Consider the following 24,792-nt stretch of genomic DNA (forward strand, 5'->3'; position numbering starts at 1 on the left):
TAGTGAAATAGTATAACACAAATGCTATTTTACTATCTAACACTTTTCATGTGAAATTCAAAGAGGCTTTTTGGCTGTATTTTGTTGCTTTGCATTAGACAGAAAGAAAATATGTCTCCATTACCATTATGTTCTTTCTTTCATCCTGTTCTTTTCTCTTTTTTCACTATAGCTTTTTTCTGTTTCAAGATAATAGACTGACACTGAAAATGTTATACTTTTCTTTCATTGTTGTCATGCATGACTATTAAGAGTATCTCATCTCCACCAGCACGTCCTTGAAATCAGAAGTAGGTGGAGTGGCTGTGCTGCTTCATTTGTCATTTTAGGTTGAGGTTTTCAATTAGGTTTCCCAACTCAAGCAGACTTCCCTTCTTTTAGGCCCCCCATGTAGGATTACTGCCACCCTCTGTGTTTTTCTGACACTATGAAAGGATTGTGGGCTGGCTGGTAGAACCGGATCTTTCTTCCTAAGATCCAGCACAGGGGGGTTTCACACTTTTGTCTGTTAGATGGCGTCTTTTATTCCCCTTGACATCCTCTGCTGTTAGCAACCGTGATCGTTTTTGCATGGTCACCTGAATCACAGTCTTAGGAATCTTCATGGGGAAATAATGAGCTTTCCCACGGCACTTTCAGCCAAATCATCCATCTTGGTGAAATTGACTGTATAGGGAATATCAAAAAATGCTGTTGCAGAAGGGAATGTTATTTATTAAGGCTCCATTTATTTGTTCAAAAACACAGTAATATTGTAAATTATTCCTGTAGTGGAAAGTCAGAAATTATTCTAATATGCTGATTTGGTGCTTTGTTTCATTTTTTATCAATTTATTATCAATGTTGTAAATAATTGAAAAACATGCATTTGGTTTCAGGAGTTTTTCGATGAATAGAATGTACAAAAAACAATGTAAATGTCTTTTTTTTTACTTTGTTTTTCAATGCATCATTGCTGAATAAAAGTATTAATTTCTGTAACTAAAAATAACTTATGATAGTGTGTGCCTATATATGTACTTATATGATATTATATAAATAGGCACATAAGGCACAGTTAAAAATTTATTATGTCTTTGAAAATAAATGCCAATTATTATAATAATGCAAAGAAATATAGCACATTTTTCAGTCAATACTTTTCACAAGAATCTTTTTTTTTTTTTTTTTTTTAGGTTTGTTTAGCAATGTTTGGTCACTGTATAATTCCCACACATCCAGTTGTTTTGTTTCATAGTTTTGTTGACTTTTGCCACACCACCTTGCAATATAATGTGGCAGTGCAACTTTTATTTTCACCTGGCCCTTTTGTTGACAGCTTTGACAGGACTGTGGGCATCTCCATGGAAACCCAGTCGATAAAACCCCAGCAGTGGAGTGTGTCTCCAATTAGACCAGAGTTGTCAGATGGACTTGAAGAACTTTGCATGAGTTGTGCAGTTGTGGTAACATTTGGATCAATTTGTGAATCTGTCTGTCTGACTCTTAAATGTATCTTTCTGTGATCACATTCTGTGATTTCTTCATTATTATTATTTTTTTTTAAAGTGGAAAATGTCTTATTAATGATAATTTCACTCCTTGCAGGCAGCTCATAACAATTTTTTAGTTGACCTCAATCATTATATCTTACATTTTAAAAAAAATTTTTTTTTTTTTTTGCTGTGATGAGAGAATCATTTTGATATGCCAGTTTTAATGATGTCAAATATTAAGCAAAAATAAATGAAGAAAAAGCTTAATGCTTAGCAAATGACAGTCAGTCGTGTGCCTCATATTCACATGCTTTGGTCTGTCATGGAAACTCTCAATTGGAAAGTAGTTTGAGGGGAAAAATGTCAATGAATTGGAGTGAAGAAAAGACTGTTACCTTTGTAGTCTGACAAGTCCATTCAATTGGCAATATGTACTATGAGGACATGCAATGCTAGAGCCTTTATTTTTAAACAGGTTGCATGTTGCGTTCACCCAACCAATGACACTGGCAACCCTATATGCAAATAAGGATGTTATCCAGGATTTAGGAATGTATATTGTGAAACGTCAGGATTCCATTTACCCCAGGTTTAGAATGACACAGGGTTAACTATTTCAAGTGTGAAAAGCCCTCTAGAATGATACTTACATCATAAAAGTGATCTGATCTCATGGTCAGTGCAGATCAGATCATGATAATGATGAAAGCCAGCTCAGCAAGCATCTGGAAAGTTAGCCTCTGGCACTATGGGTAAATCAATGCCCTTGGCTCTGGAGTGTAGTCTTCATCTCTCTGTGTTACACAGAACAAGGAAGGAGGACATGTTCACACAGAAATCCATTCGTGGCTGTCTTTCTATTGCTACCATTTTTTACACTTTTGTTGTCATAATACTATTGAAAACTTCCCCACTGTCCTTATCAAAGGACTGGAGTTTTATTGTTCGCACATTATTATAGAACAGAGAATTCCAGAACCGGGGCTCATTTATGAAGTTTAGTGCTTCATTTGTCTTGCTGACGCTGCTATTGACGCTGACAGTGTTATTCAAGGAAAGGTAGGTCTCAGTTGGGATTGATTGTGTGGTGATGAGTGATAGTAGTGTCAGGGAATTCCCTTTACAGGAGCACTGAACTCATCTACAGTGAAAAAGGATTTTTCAGGAAGTTTAACCCAAGAATAATAATTCTGTCATTACTCACCATTATGTACAGTAGCACCAAACTTGTATGAATTTTCAAAGAATATTATGACTTCGCTTTTCAATATGATGCATATGAATGAGGGAAAGCTGGCTGTCAAGATTCTAAAGGGGCACAAAATGGCATCATAAAATTGGTCTAAATGACTTGTACATTGTATTAAAAATCTTCTGTAGCTACAACCAATTGATTGGAAAGATCTGACTCTAAATAAATATTCCTCCTTTAATAACTCTGAAATACTTGATTCAGATTTTTGTAGCCTGAGGCAACCGATTCCTAGGAGAGCTGTCATAGTTTCTTACCTAAATCTTTCATCTGCTCTTCATGCCGCAACCTTGCCGGGGTTTGTTTTGTGATAATGACCGTACTGACTGTACATTTGTCTCTAATGCATCTTCTGAACTTTCTGAACTCTGTTTAGTGGAGAGTGTTAGATTGAATACCATTTCTCCAGTTCCTGTAATGAAGCTTAATGCAACATTTGCTGGCAATATTAACTGCTATGCCTTACATAAGATTCGCCTTGCAAAGTCATTTCAGTCTTTTGTCCATTTCGCCCTGTTTTTTCATTATCATTAACTCAGTCTAAGCTGAATTCACTAAAGATCACTTGCAATGTTCTTCTTTAAAAGTCTACAATGGTTTGTTTTGATTAAACCTCAATGTAATCCAGTGTTATTGCATCGGCTTTGAGAATAACTGTGATAAATGCTCAGGCAAAGGTGGTCTTAAGATTTATCATCTGTATAGGCTGAGTCTGGACAAGGTACTCAAGTTAGTCCTTTGTTGTACTATGGTAATTGCTTAGCGTGGGTGTCCTTGAAAATACATTACCCTGGGAGAACGGTCCCAGCAGAGGCCTGCAGCAGAAAGTCAAAACCAGCACTGTTTTATAGGCCCCCTGCGAGCTTAATGCCTGACTATTGAATGAGTCACTATACATCACGTAAAATGTTCATCACATAAAAACAGCACAGACTTTATTGGGAATGTCTAGATTTAATAGTGTAGACAAATGTGGTAAATTGCTAGAAATGTATGCTATGCAAATAATCTCTTCTGTCAAAGCAAGGAAGCAATGTTATTTTTTTACACTGTCCAAATGCATGCTTTTTCTTAATGTTGTGGAAATGTTGAGGATTTTGATTGCGATGCAGTGTTAAATCTAAGTCAAACTCTTCACAGTTCAGATGTTTTGCTACTTTTCTTATAAACCATTTAACAACACTGATGTAAAGGGTAAATTGTATAAATGCCTATATAAAGAAGAAGAAAAAAGAAAGTACAGTGATGGAATTTGATGGTAAAAAATTTGTGAATTTATATAAATATCCTGGTTTGGTTTATATGTACTGATTATAAATATTTAATATTTATGTACCATAATTATTATTACATGGTACATAAAAAATGCCATGTTATAACAATTAATCAAGTTTGGGATCAGTAAGTTATTTGAAAGTAAGTTGAAAATGTGAATAATTTTAACAAAATAAGGGAGATAATACAAAATGCATGTTATTTTTTATTTAGTACTGTCCTGAGTAAGATATTTTACATACAAGACATTTACATATGGTCCACAAGACAAAAATAAATAGCTGAATTTATTAAAATAACCCCATTCATGTGAACCACTGATTCTTAATACTGTATGTCATTACCTGGATGATCTACGACTGTTTTTTTGTTTTGTGATGGTTGTTCATGAGTCCCTTGTTTGTTCTGAGCAGTTAAGCTGAGCTCTTCTTCAGAAAAATCCTCCATGTCCTGCAGATTCGTCAGATTTCCAGCATCTTTAGCGTATTTGAACCCTTTCCAGCAGTGACTGAATGATTTTAAGATCCATCTTTTCACACTGAGGACAACTGAGGGACTCAAATTCAACTATTACAAAAGGTTCAAACATTCACTGATGCTCCAGAAAAACAAAAAAACATGATGCATTAATAGACAGGGGGTGAAAACATTTGGAATATCTTCTGTTGCTTCCAAAGGGCAATACTAAATGAAAAAGTTATATTTAAACGAAATCTATCTATCTATCTATCTATCTATCTATCTATCTATCTATCTATCTATCTATCTATCTATCTATCTATCTATCTATCTATCTGTCTGTCTGTCTGTCTGTCTGTCTGTCTGTCTGTCTGTCTGTCTGTCTATCTATCTATCTATCTATCTATCTATCTATCTGTTTTTTATTAATTCCTAAGATATTACGTCTTACACATTATAATTATTTGAAAATAAATTTGACATACATTTATTGAACTAAACTAAAATGATAATTGAAATACTTTTTTTTTTTTACCATTTGAAGGTTTAGATATGACATTTGACTTTGTTTGGTGACATTAACTTATGTTTGATATTTAATGGGGAGTTTGAAGGGGACACTTGGGGTCTGTTCACGTCCTTGCGCTTGACTCATTTTTTAAATTGTTGGTCTATGTATGTATGCTATAGATTTATGTCTTTGACTGTTGTGAACGTCCCCTTACTTGTTCATAATTCTGAAAGCAACACACTAACCCAGCAGTTTTTCCGACCCATTGGTTTAGAAACAAACAAAAGCATGCTCGATCATCCTTGTGTACATTACGCTTTTCATTAAATGTGCCATATGAGCTACGTTGCTACTTTATGCAGTTCATATTTATCTTCATCTTTAACTCTTCTCGTCCACAGGTGACCACCCTGGTCAACACCAGTAACAAAGGCCCATCCAGTAAGAAAAAGGGCCGCTCTAAGAAGGCTCATGTGCTGGCTGTGTCCGTGGAGCAGGCGACCCAGAACTTTTTAGAAAAGGGTGAGCAGATTGCTAAGGACAGCCAGGACCTAAAGGAGGAGCTTATCGCAGCTGTAGAGGACGTCCGCAAGCAAGGTGAGCAGCCTGTTATCACCCTGAGGAACTGTCCCAAACAAAATTGAACAACAACATAAAATGAGAACGTTTTGCTAATGTTCCTATTACGTTATGAAAATGTTATTTCTGAATGTTGAGAACATTATTACAGACCAGATAAATTTGAATGAACATTCTATTAATGTTGTTTTTTTTGTTTTATAGATCTTATTTTTAATGAGAATGAAAGCGAGGCTGTGATGGATAGACATACATCTCTTCAGTGGGTTGCACTGTTATTTAATGTGTTTTTGGATTGTTCTGCTGACGAAACACTGCAAAAAAATATACAGAGTAGACAGAAAACTCCTGATAATATGAGCTGTGGAAAATAAGTGATCTGGGAGCTTTATATAGCTTTCTTACTGCAGATGCCATTGAAAATATGGTAAACCTATCCCTCACAGCCTCACTTTCATACCTGTCAAGGCGCTGTTCTGAATAAGGTCTATAATTTTGAGAAAACCTTGCCAGAATGGTAGCCAAAGTTCTGAGAACGTTCCTTGTTAGCTGCTTATTTGTTCCAGCATGCCATCAAGCAGCCAAACATACTTATACTAAAGCTCTCAAGGTTTTATAACTGAAGATGGTGTGACATAGTGGCTAAAATGCTTTTTTCTGACTAGTTGCCTCTATTAGTCTTGCTGGTTTCTTGAGAGAGTACAAAAAACTTTTAGGGGTCATGTGGCAACCTATGAGATACATTATCTGTCATATTATCTGACCATTAAAGTCATTAATGTGGCAATTTACTGTGGTCTTGGTGTTTTTTGCCCATGTGCAGCAGTTTGCAGACAGCTAGCTTTTTTCTCCTCCTTCACCTATAAGTCCTGCCTGTTTTTTACAGCACTTATCTGGCAGCACATTACACACACACACTCTCTTTCTTAGTTTTCTCTCCTTCCTTTTTTCTTTTATGATTGTTCCCATACACACCAAGTCCCTTTCCAAGCCTTGCATACTCATTGGTCTGGACTGAAGTTAGTGTTTGCTCAGCCAAATTACCTCTATGAAAATGGCAAACAGTTATTGATGGTGTTTCACAGAACATTCATCATTCCATAAACACAGTCGAAGAGCAATTATGAGGTTGTGGAGAAGAGAAAAAAAAAACAAAATCCACTTTTAAACTCCAAAAGCTGAAATGTATTACCTATCATTGTATTGAATTAATAATAATCTGTTTTCTCTTTTTTTGTGGTTTGTTTTGAGGACTGCATGATGAGGTAATAAATATTAAATCTTCATTTAATTTGTTTAGTTTAAATTACTTGCTAATATAATGTTAATAGGTTCTGGTGTGAGTCTTTCTCTATCTTAAGGACTTTAAACATAAATGAATCCATGAGTAAAACAAAGAAAAAAATTCAGCTTATAATGGCTGTGCAAAAATGTTCTCACAGTCATGGAAAGCCTGGAAAAATGTTAAAAGTCATGGAAATTTCTAGAATAAATACCTATATAAAAGTCTTTTATACTATATTTATATATAGACTTTGTATATTTTTCCACAAGTTCACAGTCAGATATCCCAGATATCACAACCGTTCTCAGATCTGCAGTGAAGAGACTGCTGTACTGACAGATGGAGACTGAGCCAAGCTCGGCTGCAGGGGCAGAATGAAGTGTGTTAAAATACTCTGTGTGGACCATTAGCAAGCTGACCTTTAGCTGGGATGAGGTTAATAAACACAGGTTGGGCATAATGTTCCAAGTGGCTTGCGGCTCCCAAGGCTGACCGTCTGTTACTCTGTGTGAAACAGGGGTCAAAGGACAAAGGAAATACTTAAAATAGAAATTAAAAGTGTCCTTTTCAGTCTAACTGTCACTTGTGTCCCACAGTTATTAATTTTATTCACTTACTGACAATGAAAAATGACTTAGTAAAACTTTAAATCAAAAGATAGGCTAATTAAGCTACTATTAGTCAATTATAAGACCGAACCAGCTTACATACGTTTCACTGTCGCTAGCTGCTCGTCTTACTTGATGTTATTTAAAACAAGTTAGCAATGTCTCACCCTCCCATAATATATATCATGGCCTGTTTGTGCAAAAACAAACAAACAAAAAACACTTTATTTACAAAATATTAATCTCCAGTGCACGTTCACAGGAGCACCACATTGCAAAAGTGTTGTGTTGACACAAAAACAGACTCGCAGGTCAACACAACACGCATGCGTGTTCACGCACACGTGTTGTGTTGACATGAGAGCAGACGTTGCATGAACGTGTTGGAGATTAATATTTTGTAGATAAAGTGGTAAATTATGTTTTTTGTGCAAACAAAGCACTTGAGTCAGAATGGATGAATGGTTAATCGTTCTTCGGGCAAAGAATATACACTAACAAGAAGCGAAACTGAATAGAAAGTTCCATTGCAACACCCAGCAGCAGCCCTGCGTTTCCACCATTTTGGGGTGAAAGCGACTCGTCAGTCCACTAGTTTCTTTGGCAATATCAGCTGCTTTGTTAAAAAAAAACAAAAAACATTAAAGCTAAAATCCAACACAAAATAAAATACTATCGCTAGTCACTAGTGATCATCAAATCCTTTTAACAGTTTATTTTACAGACTTTGTGTTTAAGTCTTCAACTTTTTTCACAAAACCCAGTCAGTTTGGGTTCAAATTCTTTAAAAGGCATATAAACAATGAATTAATACCAACATATGAAATTAAATTAAGGACATGCATCAGAAAAATTGGGAACGTCGGACAGAAAATAACAGCTTGTTTTTGCAGTGTTGTATGTTAAAGCAAAAGTGTCCAAGAGTGTGAATTATGCGATAACGGACACAGCAATGCATCATGTATTATAAGATCGTGATGTTTGTAGCGTGATCCATTAAAATGTACAATATAGCCTAATTCAATTCAGGTAGTGGAGTAATACTATTATTATTTCATAGGTCTGATCTATATTGTTCGCTGCAAACATGATGATCTTAAATGTATTAATTATTAATTTACTATTAATAAATGTGTAAAGTTGCATAAAATGGAAATACTCAATAAAGTAGGCTAACTTCGTTACCTCAGATAGATGAATGGTTGGGTTCCACAATTGGTAAAATAAAACATATATAAGACAATACAACATTTACTGTAGGTGCCATAAAATTTACTGATGACTTAATTTGAAAAACTGTTCTATTGCGCTTCTGATTTTGGGTGCGTAAGATGTGAAGGATTCTATGGTCTAGTGTTTCCCAACCCTGTTCCTGGAGGCACACCAACACTGCACATTTTGCATGTCTCTCTAATCAAACACACCTGATTCAAGTCATCAGCTCATTAGTTGAGACTCCAAGACCTGAAATGGGTGTGTCAGACAAAGGAGACATGCAAAATGTGCAGTGTTGGTGTGGGAACAGGAACAGGGTTGGGAAACACTGGTCTAGTTAGTATTTTCACCCCATAATGGCGGCCGCGCTACCGGAGCGCCATCTAGTGGCTGTTGCCCAAAAAGGATAAGAGTTTCGCCTCGGGGCTTGAAAGTAGTTGAGTAGGCCGTCACTGGAGGGGCAGAAAGCTCTCAGATTTAATTAAGATCTTCTTTTGTATTTTGAAGATGAACGAATGTCTTTGTTTCGTTTGGAACGACATGAGGGTAATGACAGAATTTTTGGGTGAACTATACCTTTAATGCGATGTTTTTATTGAAACGCGCGCACACACACGTCATTCGCGCCGTTTTCTCATACGTCACTCGGAAATCGCACTTCGCTCTCACACAGAAACTTATTCACTCTGCCCCGTGACTTTTATTAATACAACACTTTCACTACTGAATAGCTATATTATATTTCTCAGCAATGAGAGGATAACATCGCTGGTAGTGTCGTTAACAGAGAGAGACGCTGAACAGACTCAGGTACGAATCTCTTAATCTCTCTCGATAATAATTTGAAATAAATGCTATATAACTCATTAATTCAAATAAATGTAATCTTGTGTACTATAACCTTATCTGTGTCTGATTCAAAGCGGACAAAATGCTTCGAGTAACTGACGAAAATAACTCAGTTTTACCTTTCCGGTCAAATATCGCGCTGAAAATAACGTTAACAGCTTTAATGGCAAATTACTATATTGAGAATGGCGTTCCCAATATATATATATATATATATATATATATATATATATATATATATATATATATATATACGAATTCGACCAGGAATTTAGATTTTTCCGTTTTAAGTTAAGTTAACTTTACTCGAGTCTCTGCAATATTGGGCGTTACTTTACCCTAAACTAGCCTACAGTTTTACAGTATTTCCGCGAGTCTTAAATTTAGTTCTGTCAATTCTATCAGTTCTATTTAAAGCCATACAAACTTTTAAATGGTACAAGAAAGTCTTATTTATCATTTTAAGAGGTCTTAAATTCGAGGACAGAAAGACAAGAATTGCGATACAGCTTTATGATTAAACTTCAAAAGTCTATGATTTAATTTAATAAAAATGCACATTTCAAAGTCAGGTGCAAAGCTTTGTGTGCGCAGCCGTTACCGAGGAAACATCTGCTGGCAGCACTGTTGCCAACTATTTTCAAAGGAAAGTAGCTAAACCCAGTGCCCAAGGAAGTCGACCGGAAGTTGAAGTCGGCCGCGTGCCGCCATCTTGTAGCAGAACTTCACTTGCGTTAGCCATCCCATTGACTCCCATTCATTTTGGCGTCACTTTGACAGCAAATAACTTTACATCTGAGGCGTTTAAAGACTCAATTTGTCCATTATTTATTTCTAAAGATACACGACAATGTATAAAGGGCTCCATTACCTTCTATGTTACATTATGGCCCCGTAGAAACAGTTTTTGTAAAAATAGGCTAACGATTGCGTCATAACCACTCGACTCTCTGTCGCACAGTAGAGAAATTACCGTACAGACAGGAGGAGAAGCTCGCAGGCAATAGTATGCATTAACTTAATATGGCGTACTGGCGTTACATTTTAAAATATTATACAAAATAATTAATCAGAATAATTACTCCTGCTCACTCACGCCAAAGAACTCCCCGCTCAAGCTCGCCGTCTCTGCAAGATTAACGATGGCAGTTTGCACGCACAGCTACTAGAAGATTTACATCTGTCAGACGGGTTGCTGACGTCATCAAGCTTAGTTTGAGTCTGCGCGTCAGAAACGGAAGTGCTAAAAATCGCTAAAAATGGGCTTCACTTGTCTCAATTGAGTTCCAATGGGGTCGCTGTGTCCATTTCTTTTACTGTCTATGGCTAAAGCCTGCCCAAAAAGTCGCTAAATGTCGCTAGATGACGCCATGCGTAAATTAGCATATTCGTGACGTCATCACGTGTGTTGCATTCTGCCGCCTAATGTGTTTTTTATCCTAATCTGTGCTGCTCACATACTGTATTTTAATACAATATAATATAGCCGAATGTCAAATATATATATATATAGCCTATATAAATGTTTATTTTTTTGTCCGGCAACAGAACGAGTATGATATAATGAATGACATTTTTATATATTTGTAAATTACACGAATTCAGAGAGTTCGGAAACTGGATGAACTAAGGCTCTGTGATAGTGAGTAATATAAGTGATAAGCACGCAAGAAAAATGGAAATCAAAACCATCAAACTAAATTCTTTAATTATAAAACAAAGGATCAGAAATAGTGTTTGGTCCGTGCAACACTGTGTGCTCGTGTGTAGCTCGCTCATTCATGTCTGTCAGCGTGCACTCGTGCTGCTGCTCCTCTCAGCCAATAAACAGAGTACACGCTGAGAGAGGGAGAGAGGTGTGACGGCAGCGGGAAAGCAATACCTCAGGCTCACAGGACAGTGCTGATGACATTTGAAAAGTTACTGAGGTTTGTCCAAAAAGTCGCTAGATTTGTCGCTAGGCGCTTTTTTGAAAAATAGTCGCTAAAGGGGTCTGAAAAGTCGCTAAATCTAGCGACAAAGTCGCTAAGTTGGCAACACTGGCTGGCAGTGATTGAATTTGCATTTTCAGTAAGCCTTTCTGCTGTTTTGTCGGGTAGTCTACCTGTTACATCTACATTACAACTAATAGAGTTAGCCTACAAGATTAGCAGTCCAATGGATTACATGCAAAATTTGGCGTGGCGGAGCAGCGGAGGTGGCCTTTTTGTCACAGTCCACCACTTATGCAGCAAAAAGACAATGCAGAAGATGCAAAACAAAAACAAGACTTCAGTGGTTTTTCAACAAGGTTGCAGTAATTAGAGTTGGGGGTCATCTTAGGGATCAATATGATGTTCGGCTAATTCTAGCTGATATGCTCTGCACCAAGGTCTCTAATACTTAGATAATCCCTTTAGCATCTCAGTAGCAGCTGCCCACTTTTGCAGAATGACCCCCTGGAAGTATGCAACATCTCATTTCTGGACCTGTGCCATTCTCCCAAGTCTTCCTCCTCCTAAATTCTTCAAAGAAATGATTTAATTAATTTCCAAATTTATCTGGGGCAGCAAACGACCCTAGTCCCATCCTAATGTAACGTTTACTACCATACTTTCCAGATTAGGACCATGTGTATCTGGGAGGGGTATTGAATTTGAGTTATCCTCTCTCTCCCTCTCCCTCTCTCTCTCTCTCTCCCTCTCTCTCCCCTGCACTTTTGTTTTAGCATGACCACACAGAATAATGGTGGGCTGATGATTATTTTCTCAGTAGTCTTAATTTGCTACCAAGCTGAAGTAGTGACATCCCAACGGATGGAGAGTAATGAAGCTTACGGTTTCTCATCATTTAACAAAGCTAATTATTGTTCATATAAATATACAGATAAACTTTGACCTCTTTCAAAATCCCCTCTCAAGTCAAAAATATCTATGTACCTTAATACTACATCCCTTTAGAGAGGACAAGTATGTGTGTGTTTGTCTAAAACCTTGAAATGCTCTCTTGTCAGGCAGCATCTGGAAGTAGGCAGGCTGTCAACATTGTGTCTACTAAGATAAAGTCTACTCCATCTGGTTTATTATATTTTTTTTAAGTCAGCATGGATGAATTCACTGCCCTCATTACCATACATTTCTGTCTGTGTGGTTCAGTGGTTAGTAGAGAGAATAACAAATGATTTCTGACAGTGTGAGGTGAAGAAATTTAGTTTAATATATATATATATATATATATATATATATATATATATATATATATATATATATATATATATATAATATTGAATAGGTTGTGCGTTTATTGTCTTAAAAAATTGCCCATGTTCTCGTTGCTGATGCGGTGGTGACGCGTTCATATAACCAGAGGGTGGTGCGCGCTGCCAATAACGCACCTAAAAGCTGTCAATCAACTCTCAGACAACAGTAGAAGAACACACTGTAGACTTGCATGGTATATAACAGAGACGTTAAAATTAATGTTCACGTAAGTGTCATCATTCAGGCTGATCACAATATGTTATAACGCGTTAAGGCAGCCTAAATCATTATGGCTTAAGGTAGGCTTGCTGCAATAGTTGGTGTTACTGGTGTTCAGCCGTAACACCGGTATCATCACTTGCCCACTGTAGCACCGCCTCCCACCATCGTTTAGATTTTTTATAGTAATAAAAATCATTTAGTTCAGTTAAGAGAACAGATAATACAATTAAACACTAAATTCAGCGTAAGCTGAACGAACAAGAGTGCGTGTATTTGGGGGAGGAGTGCAATTTTCAAATAATAATCGAATAATTCCCAGTGATCGTCGAATATTATTTTTGCTTGAAATGCCCATCCCTAATATATATATATAATTTAATTTCTCTGGCGAAATAAGCATTGCACTCATTAAATATTGGCTTGGTTGTCTCTAATGCTTACTTTCATTTCTTTCATTTATTCTAGGTCATTGGATGTGATATTACTGTATGGTGCTTTGAAAGTTAGTCTAAAACAAGTTTCATTTGAAGCATTTAATTTCTGTGTCTTTAACATCACCAATCAATATTGCAAAAATAACCATTGTTTCAAACAGATGAGATGAAATTTAGAGAGCAATATGTCTGTCCTTTTGACTCGGTTCAGTTGTATTGTAGAGGTTAAAAAACAGCCATAATGGAAATAAGATTATAACCTCCTGTGGTAATCTGTGAAGGTAGAGCTGCCACAACAATACACAGAGCCAGAGGACAGTGCTGACATTTCCTCTGGAAGTGGAGGAACAGCAGCAAGACACAGTTAAGAATAGCTGGCATTCTGTCATTTCAGTTCACTGTGTGAGAGAAACAGCAAAACTCACACATACACTAAAGTACAGCCTTATTTATTGTGTGCATGCAGGTGTTCACCCACACAGAGCCTTAAAAACAAATATTCTCGTTCTCTCTTTCCCTATACTCCGTGAAGTCAGTTTGCCACAAGCTTTCATCTCTGTATATCATTCTCAGATTCAATGACATTTGTTAATGTCTCAGCCGGGCTTTTTGTAAGCTTTCATTAATCAACTCTGTCTCGCCGGCAGCTCCTGTTCAGATGGAAGGTGGGAAGTCCACTTACTGTAGGGTCATTAATAGATTCTGTCAATGAATCTTGAGACAAATTGCTCATTTTCACTTTAGCAAGCATGCCACAGTAACATACTGACATAGTCGAAATCATTTTTTAGGCTTTTTCCCCACTAAAATTACACATAAATAAATGAAAATACAACTTTTGACAAATGGATTGCTAAATAAAAGTTCAGAAAGTGCATGGCCATCTAATACTGTCAATTGAAATGCAACTGTATTAAACAGCTGCTTACATTACTATTATGTATATTATTATATTATATGTTATATTATAACCTACAAATGGCTTTCTTTATTCTGGTTTTATTATTCTCTGTATATTATTGAGCTCTTCTTTTGTGGTTAAAGTTTTGAAATGTTTGTTAAAAGTTCGAAAGGCAAAATGCACTGCACTGTATTTCATGGACAGTATAGTTTGACACAAAACTGGCACATTGTTTTCTAGTGCTGTTTCATTAATGAACACTCTTGGCAATCTTGCCTATACTTGCAGTTTATTTCACTGGTAAACAGATGCACAGCTATTAATAAACCATTGACATGTCCAGGCAGCTTTATTTGGTTATTTATTTGGCTTTATTTGGAGTTAAAATTCCTAGATATGCACAAGGGATTTGCTTTGTGGTATAACATTAAACATATATATTTTTTTTGTTAAACATATCTTGTCCTGGTTGTTTTTTTGTCTATGTGCAGGTGAGACGATGCGTGTGGCCTCTTCAGAGTTCGCAGATGACCCCTGCTCCTCTGTGAAACGTGGCACTATGGTCCGTGCCGCCCGCGCCCTCCTCTCTGCCGTCACTCGCCTCCTCATCCTGGCTGACATGGCTGATGTCATGAGGCTCCTGGCTCACCTCAAGATAGTATGTTTTCTTCTCGTTCACCCCCCCCCCCCCCCCCCCCCCCTGTTTAGTTTTGTTTTATTTTGTTTTAATTTTTTGTTTAACAGATCATACAGTCCTACTCTCTACCCACTTTAAACATTTTTGCACCTGAACATTTATGCTTTTACACATTTTAACCTAATGTTTGTTGCCAGTGAGAGCTGTCTGCTGCAAAATTCATTGTCATCTTTCTATTCCTTTTTCGTTCTGACTGGGTGTTCAAAGCTGTATCACTGTGGCTGGTCTTCACAACTGGTCACTGTCCACTGGGCCAGAACAAGCCAGACCTGCCTCTCAATTTTTTTTTTTTTTATATCCAAGTACAAACATCTGCCTTTATTTCAAGGGCACAGGAAGTTATATTGTACTGCCTTTATCTCCAGTCCTGCTCTCTATTTGCATAGCACATATTGCCGTAGCGACAACCTCCTGGCATAACTTTGCAACAGACTATTAACATGCATAAGTAACACTCTCAAATAACACTTATCTTGCCTCTGGTCGTCAAATAGGCTTCATATTTTGCATTTGTATTTTTGGTGTAGATAATGATATTTCAGAGTGGCTAAATTTAGGCTTTTTGCTCTTATACCTTTATTTTCATACAGTTTTGCCCTTAATCCTTTTTTTTCTAGTTGCATCGTTCTATTTTCTTTTAATTTTTCTTCCCCACTGGCACAAAGGAAACAGATACAATTCTTCCCACTCTAACCAAACAATTATTATTATTATTTTTTTAAGATTAAAGTGTTTAAACCTTTTTTTTTTTTTTTTTTTTACCCAGAGGCCTCCCTCTTATATAATCACTAAACACATTTGAGAAGTAAGATCTGTTAAACTTAATGGTTGTGAAAAGATAACTTTAATAGTGTAGGATGTGACTTAAAAAACTTTTAGATGTCACACAAGGGGAAAGCACCTCCTTGTTCTTCTGCTAGTCTCATTACGGAGAGTGAAAACTGTCAGAATTTACATTTTATGTGTCCCAGAAGAACCAATATAAGCACTGCAAAAGTCAATCCTCACTCAACCAAATAAGTTGATGTGCTTTATGGAACTTTTATTCTACCTTTTTGGATGATGTTTAAACAGTTGGATGTGTGTGTGTGTTGATGCGTGTGTTTCCAGGTGGAAGAAGCTCTAGAAGCTGTCAAGAATGCCACCAACGAGCAGGATTTGGCCAATCGCTTTAAGGAGTTTGGGAAAGAGATGGTCAAACTTAACTATGTTGCTGCTCGCAGACAGCAGGTATTATTAAATATCACACTTGTGTTTTTTTTAATATCACTCTTTTTTAATAATGAATTTAAGAACATCATGAATTTTATATTGTGTATATATTTTGTTTTTATAACAATTGGCTATTATAATGATTTCTTTTCATTTTAAGAAGTGTTAATTTTATCCATAGTGAAAACTCACAAAACTTTGTATGCATGAAGGGTCTTTGACCAATTGCTTTTTGTGCAATTATGGAATGGATAAATGCCTAGCAAATAGCAGTTAAATTTGAAAAAGTATTTAACTTTAAACTCTCCTCATTTCATTCGTTCATTTCATCTGCTGCTTTACAGTAACTTTTGATATCTACCGAAATACAGCTGTTTGTGTATGTGCGTGGCAGGAGCTGAAGGACCCTCAGTGCAGGGATGAAATGGCGGCGGCTCGAGGGGCTCTTAAGAAGAATGCCACCATGCTCTACACTGCCTCTCAGGCCTTCCTGCGCCACCCCGATGTGGCTGCTACACGTGCCAACCGTGACTACGTCTTCAAACAGGTCCAAGAGGCCATCGGAGGTATCTCCAGTGCTGCCCAGGCCACCTCACCCACCGACGAGAAGCACGGTCACGCTGGCATTGGCGAGCTGGCTGCCGCTCTCAATGAGTTTGATGTGAGTACACCAAGGGGTCAAGTAATTTTTATTGCAGCATATTTAGTATGCTGTCACACTAACTGTAACATGATGCAGTTTGTTCATTGTTTTTTAATGTTTTAAGCTTTCACTTTTTGCAGTTTAATGTGTCAACTTATATGTAAGCAGTTTATATATCTCTGTAGTCCCTGTAAGGTGCTTGGCGCTTTGAACAGTTTGGCCTATCAATATTTAGGGCTTAAGTGTGTGATTTCTGCACAACAGCACATGGCATTGTTTATCTTCTTCTATTGTTTATTCAAACAGGAAGTCCTGGCCCAGACTCATGACATTTGGCACAAAACAAAACAAAACAAAACAAAACAAAACAAAACAAAACAAAACAAAACAAAACAAAACAAAACAAAACAACAAAAGCAAAGATGGCCAATTTTAAAAATATATATTCTTCTAACCACAATAATCTGTAAAACCAACATTTTGAAAGTAGCCGTAGTGTACCAAAATTGTTGGGTAACATAACAAGCAATTATTATTTTTTTTAAAAAATACGAAGTCACTCCAAAGACAATTCTAATATAGACCTTAATGGGAAACCATCACAACAGTATTAACTTCCTGTGGGAGACTATTTGGAATATAAAGTTAGACTGCCATCTAGTGGTCATGAAGGATGTGTAAGGTGATCATAAACACTGAATCAATGCCATATTTTATTTTTATTAAATAAAACAACTAAAAACTTACTTTGACCTGCCCTGCTTTTTGACCATTCCCTCCCCTTTATTTAAAAATAAATAAATAAATAATTACATGCCTCACTGTGAACATCCTTAGTGAGATGTTTGCAACAATCACAATATTAATCATGACATAACATTCGCTAACCTTTCACACTTCTGAAGAGGTTGGAATAGGGTGGGTGATAAGATAAGTCACTTTAAGACCTGCACAGATTCAATACATTGGAACAAATCCAATTTCTTTCTCAACTGTTTACGTTGACTAAAGACATACCTGATTGTGTTTACACAAATACTCTCCAGGACATGCATTTTGACATTTTTTTGCAGTGCGAGTAGCGCTTCATTGTTTTTATCGTCAAACATGTCCCATGCTTTTTTTTCCTCACACTGTAAACCCCAGTAAGTTGGCAAAACTTAAAAAAATTTGAACAAAATTCAAAGTTTAAGTAAGCAGAACTGGCAGATTTTGTGCTTTTTAAATTTCATACGTTTTAATTGATCTTAACTTGAAATGTTTGACTACACTAATTCATACATTTAACTTTTAACCTCAATTTGAACATTTGTATTAGTGTAAACTTAGCTAGCTATAACAAGCTAATTCAGAAAATTCTAATTTGTTAATTTGCTAACGTTAACAATATGAAGCATTTAACAAACAAATATAAAGCATTTCTCAAACCAAGCTGCATGCACCACTTGTCACCATAATGTTAACTCTCCAAAATTCAATGTTAACAGAAACTCTTCTAAATTAGCATAACAAAACATTAAATCAAAATCTCCCACTTAACATTAATCTTGCATGAAAAAAAAAACAAAACAAAACAAAACAAAAACATTATATAAACCTTCATTTTAGCATTTACTCTCCCTTTTGAGTGCCATGTGCAAAGCATGCTGGGAAATAGAAATCCCAGCCCAGTTTCAGTTAAACTTAAGTTTGTTTAAATTAAAAGTAACAAGTACATACAACTCAAAACAATTAAACAGTTTAGTTTACTTAAAATATATCAGTTCTGTGAACTTGAAAGAAAAAGAAAGTGCTAAAAACTCAGAAAAGTTAATTTGACTAAACTAATTTGTTTAATTTAAGTTTGTCCTACTCAGACCAATTAATTATTTTGAGTGTTAGGGTTTACAGTGCATGCATGCATGTTTCTTTGTTGCTTTCTTTGTCATGGGCTGTACAGATTTATTTTACTCCCTGCAGGGAGTGGAAGCAGAGCTCTGCGCACGTCCTGACTCCTGCTGTCACACATCTACGTAAATTGAGAAAAACAGCTCTTATTAGAATGTTGTCATTCTCTAATAAAAATTTGTATCATAACGTTTTAATAGCAGGGTATCGCAATACCTTTTTGCTGCTTGTATATTGTGCAACACTAGTGTGGATAAATAGTACCAAATCCGTTTAAAATTATGTACACTCGAATGAGATAAAGACTCGTAGCATCAGTAGTTTAGAATAAGCTGTTTAAGTATGTTGCCTGGAGGCAGCACAGTGAAACAATGGAAACACATTAATCTAGAGAGAGAGAAAAGAGAGAAAAAAACAAACAACCAAAAAAAAAAAAACCTGACAACCACTGTAGCACAACGGTGCTTTTAGACAACTATATACAGTAGACAACATACATCATATGTGATGAGCCAAAACATTATGACCAATCACCGGTGAAGTAAATATCGCTAGATACCACAGAACACCTTTAGTGGTCTTCAGTGGTGGCGGCCCCACCAAGGATTTCCTAATGATTTTCCTGTTTTTTACTTACAGTGTCACTTTCATTAAAAATAAAAAAAAAGTCATTAAAAAACTAAAACAATGAAATAAGGGTTAATAAATGTTGTGAATGTGCTCAGGTATGGCACAAGCATTAGGAATAGCGATCATATTAAGCTCATCATCAACAGCAATCATATTGGAGAGCTATGAAATATGAAGCAAAAGGCCACAGATTTTAGAGACATCTTGAAATAGTTCAGAACTTAACAACAGAGATATTGTCCTCTTGTAATCTGCTATTGGTTAGTAGCTACCCTGATCACTCAGGTTATAAACGTCAAATAATATAGATTTTAATATAAATTCTTGCTCTTATTGCCCTAGCTAGCCTAGTGGTGATGAAAAATAGAGAAGAAGAGAAAAAGTTGTTTTAGACCTAAACATGAAACAGTTAAACAGTTGTCTTTGATCATTGCATCTTGTCTGCTTTTTCATTTTCTCGCGCTGCATTTTAAAATGATGTGTCAAGTTAAAAGTTCAACTTTTGAAAATACATCTCGACACCCCACGCTCTTTTCCATTTTGTTTTTGTTTTAAAAGCACAAGCGCATTCCTTCATTTAGCTCACTGCAGTTTTAACCCCTTAGCATTCCTAAGGTCTTGTAAAGTCCATGCCTTGTCGGGTTGACGCTGTTTTGGCAGCACGTGGAGGACCAACAGCATATTAGGCAGGTGGTCATAATGTTTTGGCCCATTGGTGAATACAGGGCTTCCCACACATAGACTTTACTTGGGCGGTCTGCCCAGGTATATTACCGGCCGCCCACGTATATTTGGAGACGTATTTATGCTTTTTTTTTTTTTTTATCCTCGTATACTTTTGTATCCGCCCAAGATAATGAAACCATCCGCAATCGATTAACTAGTGTAAAACCCTACGTGTTTCGTACCTGCTCGTTACGTGTGCGTCAGAACTCTTTACTCCCGCTGACATTCCCATGTGCGCTGCAGAGATGCGGTTATTTTAATATTTATATAGTATTATAATATTTATTAATATTTTAAATTAGCTTTTATTTTTATATTTTCACTTTTTCAATTTCATTTGAGTTAAAATGATAGTAATATAAAATTATAATAATATAACCTCTAACTACACAATTTCAGCTGTGAAGTAACTTGTAGCTTACAAGTCAGAAATAATTGTGTTGGAGGAAATGACTTTAGGATGATTTTAATGGTTAACTCCCTGAGGTCTGAAAACGTGCCGGCGCGTTTTGCAGGTTTTTTTTCACATTGCAGCAAAACAGACTTAAAATACTCCGTCATTTCTTGTCAAAGAGACACAAGTAATATATCAATTGAAACTATAGAATATCTTCTTTTATTTGTGTACACTCAGAGTAAAAACACAATGTTGTGCTTTTTGTAAAATAAAGAAAACTAACATGATGCATGATCTCTCCTCTCCCTCTGAACGAAGTCCAATCTGATAGTTCTCAGAAAATGAACTGTAACTTATGAATACTAATGACAAAAAAAATGACACTTACGTCTAAAGAAATGTTGAAATGTCAGGTTTTAAATCATGCAAGTCAAATCGAAAACAAACATTCTGTGTTTATGTAATACGTATGAAAAGAGAGCCATGTCAGAAGTCTGTGATTCAGCTCATTATCCGCTAATGCGGCCACGCCCACGGAGCCAGCGCTATTCAGACGCAAATTCAGAGGCAATACATGCATTCATCGTCTCAATCGTGTATTTATTGTCTTGAAAAGTGTTTATTTGGATGTTAAAGCAATGGTTAGCGATCTCTAGAAGACATGCCGTTAGTTCCTAGTTCCTTTTCTTCTTTATATTATGAATTTGTGGACTAAAGGTGTAAAGAGCGCCCTCTGGCTGCAAGTATGAATTAAAAACACAGTATCCAGCACTCATAGTGATGACAATAAATATTATTTCTCAGTATAGAAAATTGACATAAATATATAAGAATCCATCAATATTTCTCCAAATGTGCATGCTTTTAATCTAAAAGCCTATATGAAATGCCATAGAGAAATACATTATATTTTAAAGAATATATAGAATACCATTATTTTAAATTGTAATAATATTTCACAGTATTGCTGTTTATGATGAGCTGAGACATTATTACAGAGGGGTTTTTTCACAGCCTACCTGACTGATAGGCCTCATTAATATGCAAGTCATTTCAGATCATTACTATGTGATTCCTTTGTCTTCTCAGGTGTAAATGGCCCATTATTCATGCAGATTCATGCCCCCACGCATACTGTGTTTCTTGACAAAAAGTGTCTTACAAAAACTAAATCAATATATTGTTTTATATGAAGGAGTAGGCAGCATAATTTTTACATAATTCTGAAGCAAAAACTCTAGTCTACAACCTCCAATACCCAAAAGTCTTGTGAACATAGATTTAATATACTTTTTTGGCCTTATTTCAGTGACTTAAGTTTTTGTTTTTTCAATAACCACGCATAAACATTATTCCTTCAAAAACACAAACATGTACATACATGTTCCTCACATATTATTGTAGCCTAGTTTGTGCTGACTACAGTGTAATGACACTTTTGTCATTTATATGTTTATGAACAACTGAAAAAAGCACAAATGTCAGGGCATGTCAAAACTTCTCCAAGCCCCAAATCAGCCTCAGACTCCAGAGGGTTAAGAGTACTTTCTTCTATTCTAGTATGGACGGCTATACTGTACTGTAGCTCTATATAAAAATTGCTCTGTTTATGTTGATTAAAAATAGAAATGCATTTTATTTGATGCAGCAATATGCTAAAATCTAAGTCTATAGAAATTAAGTTGAGAATTTGCTGCCTGCAATATAGAAATAACTGCATTGGACAAACTGTCTTTTGGATATTTGTATGAGGAGTTTAGATTTAGTTTGTTGAGAAAATTACTCATTGGTTGACAATATGTGACTTCTGGCTTGGCCAGTGGCATTTTGTTTGACAAAGGAAGACGGGGGACATTGGAGAATGGTGAAGTGTTTGGGAAGTTAAGTATTACTTTAAGAATTTACACGTTTGCCTTTTAGCGACTCAACTTGGACACGTGGCCACAGTTTCCTGTTCCTGTCTCCTCTGTGCCTCAATATTTAATCTCCTCACTTTTTTGAGGTCACTCTTTCTTGATAGTCTGTGTAAATGGAGGTTTTCTCACACCTGCTGGACAGTATTAGACTGTGTGTGGCAGTGATGCATATGATTTCTGAAAGAGGAATCACAGCTGGATGTGTGAGACGGGTGTGAAGTGTGGAGATATCCCGCTAATGAGTCTCTTTCTCCCCGAGCTCCTGCATTTCTCATGAAGCTCAGACGCACAGCTCACCCAGCTTTCACACTCTTATTTATCAGAGTGAGTATGCATGTGGGTAGATAGTAATGGCATGTAAAAAATTACACACAAGAATTTTGACAGAAAATTTGTCATCTACAAGGGAATGTTCTGCTTTGATATTCATTCTGACATGTTTTGAAGTAAGGGGTGTATGGCCCTGTTTACACATGGTATTAAGATGCATCTGGTCGATCAGATCACAACAGGGCAGACACATACCCATTTACACCTGGTATTTTAATCTGTCTCTTTTGTCCACTTTCAACCACTATCCTGATTTCTTTGAGGGGAGGGTCTATGAGCAGATAAATGTATGTTTTTTTTTTTTTTTTTAGGGCTGTCAAAATGGAAAGTGCAGCCGCGCTGCTTTCTCCTTCTTTCCAAAGCACTTGTGCTCCCGTGACATCTGTCTTTGCTATGCAGCCATGAACAGCGCTCTCCACAACGACAAGGAAGTTTCAGCAAAGGATAAATTGAGACAGAAAAAAAAAATTAAGCTTACAGATAAAAATGTGCGATTAAGTTGCGATTAATCACAAGTTAACTCGTGACAATCATGCAATTAATCACAATTAAACATTTGAATCGATTGACAGCCCTAGTTTTTTCAGATCTTTCCATCTAATGGTTAGAAATGGTGAGAGAACATTGTGCTTGTTTTTCGTCTTCAAACCAAACTTTGGTCTGGCTAGTGCACTTGCCATAATTTTGACACATTAAGTCAGTAGGTAAAGTAGACGGTCTTTTGTGGCTGTTTGAACGCATTCGACCACATGAGCATCTACACTATGAAAGCAATCCGGTCAAATGTATTTTCGACTACTTCTGAAAGTGGTCGAAAGTGAACAAGCTCAAAATGTTATAGACCCTATTTATACCTGTATTTAGCATCGTCCACTTGTGATCCGATTGACCAAAATGCATCTTAATACCAGGTGAAAATATTTGCATAATATTTAATATAATTATTTTTTCATAATTTTAATCTTACTTTAATTATACTTTAATAAACACTACAACCTTAGTTAATGTTACATTATATGTACATTATATATTACATATTATTATCCACTATCAATTGCCAATAACAATAAATGCAATACAATCAGAGTAGTTCTCGCATTTTGGTGACTCCCTAGTTAATTTTTATTTTATTTTTTTTCTGTTATTGATGTTTTAATCAGGCTCCTTGTCCAGTCAGGCAAGTAAAATTCTCTTTCACTTGTCCCTTCCAATCCTCTTGTCTTGGACAAGCGGACAAGCATTAATGTCAAGCTGTGATAATAATTTTTTATTATTGATAAAGATTTTTAAATGCTTAAAACATTATATATTATTAAAGTTAACAGTCCTTTTTCTGGTGTCATTGCGCATAGTGTGGTAAAGTTACTGGGTGTACAATTTTTACAGTTTTATCAATGTAGTTCTTGTGGCCATACCTTCAAAACACTGTTTTTTTTAAACACTTCTCCCAGTGCAGTGCCTTCTCCCATAATCTTTCTTTGTGAGTGTATTACTGTTAACACGATTTTTGCTTGATTTGACAAACTGAGGGATGAGACCAAATTACTTTCTGTGGTAATCGACGCACCTCACAGATGCTGTCGATAGAGCTTAACTGGTATCGAACCCAGGACATTGCTTTGAAATCTTACAGAAAAGACAAAACGGCTGAGTAAATGGAAGATAAAGAACGCGTAAGCCCTGTTTGTTGATCCAAAGCTCAATATGCTGTGATCCTATTGGGTTTCTAAATGAAGTGATACAAAATTTGGCTCTAAACTCACTAGAGAGCAAGTTGGCAAGTTTTGCAGTTTATACAGCATTTACCACTTCTGTGGAAATGACTTGTGGCACTATTGGGATGTTTATCAAATCTGTCATGTGGAAGTTTACAGGTCTGAGGGACAAAGAGAGACATTAGCTCTGTGCCAAAACCTAGTGATTTAGGGCCTTATAGGCACTCCTGATGCGAAGGCTGTTCCAAAATGTAGACCTCTTAATTATGTTCCCTTTTAAGGTAACTTGTTTTGACCAAATTGTAAGACAGCATTCGATGTATCCTACAATGAAG

The 24,792-nt window shown here is 36.2% G+C and overlaps 1 protein-coding gene across 3 annotated transcripts in view; it reads left to right on the plus strand.

Annotated features, from left to right (window-relative positions):
* Positions 1 to 24,792, plus strand: part of LOC125272053 (catenin alpha-2-like) — a 453,892-nt gene that overhangs the window by 70,659 nt on the left and 358,441 nt on the right. For all 3 annotated transcript variants that reach the window (XM_048196616.1, XM_048196614.1, XM_048196615.1), the window contains exons 3-6: positions 5,374 to 5,569; positions 14,796 to 14,962; positions 16,112 to 16,231; positions 16,608 to 16,874. In XM_048196616.1, coding sequence (XP_048052573.1) covers positions 5,374 to 5,569; positions 14,796 to 14,962; positions 16,112 to 16,231; positions 16,608 to 16,874 — 750 coding nt within the window. The remainder of the gene's footprint in view (positions 1 to 5,373; positions 5,570 to 14,795; positions 14,963 to 16,111; positions 16,232 to 16,607; positions 16,875 to 24,792) is intronic.

This window comes from Megalobrama amblycephala, linkage group LG7 (genome assembly GCF_018812025.1).
Source record: "Megalobrama amblycephala isolate DHTTF-2021 linkage group LG7, ASM1881202v1, whole genome shotgun sequence".
Classification (NCBI taxonomy): domain Eukaryota; kingdom Metazoa; phylum Chordata; class Actinopteri; order Cypriniformes; family Xenocyprididae; genus Megalobrama; species Megalobrama amblycephala.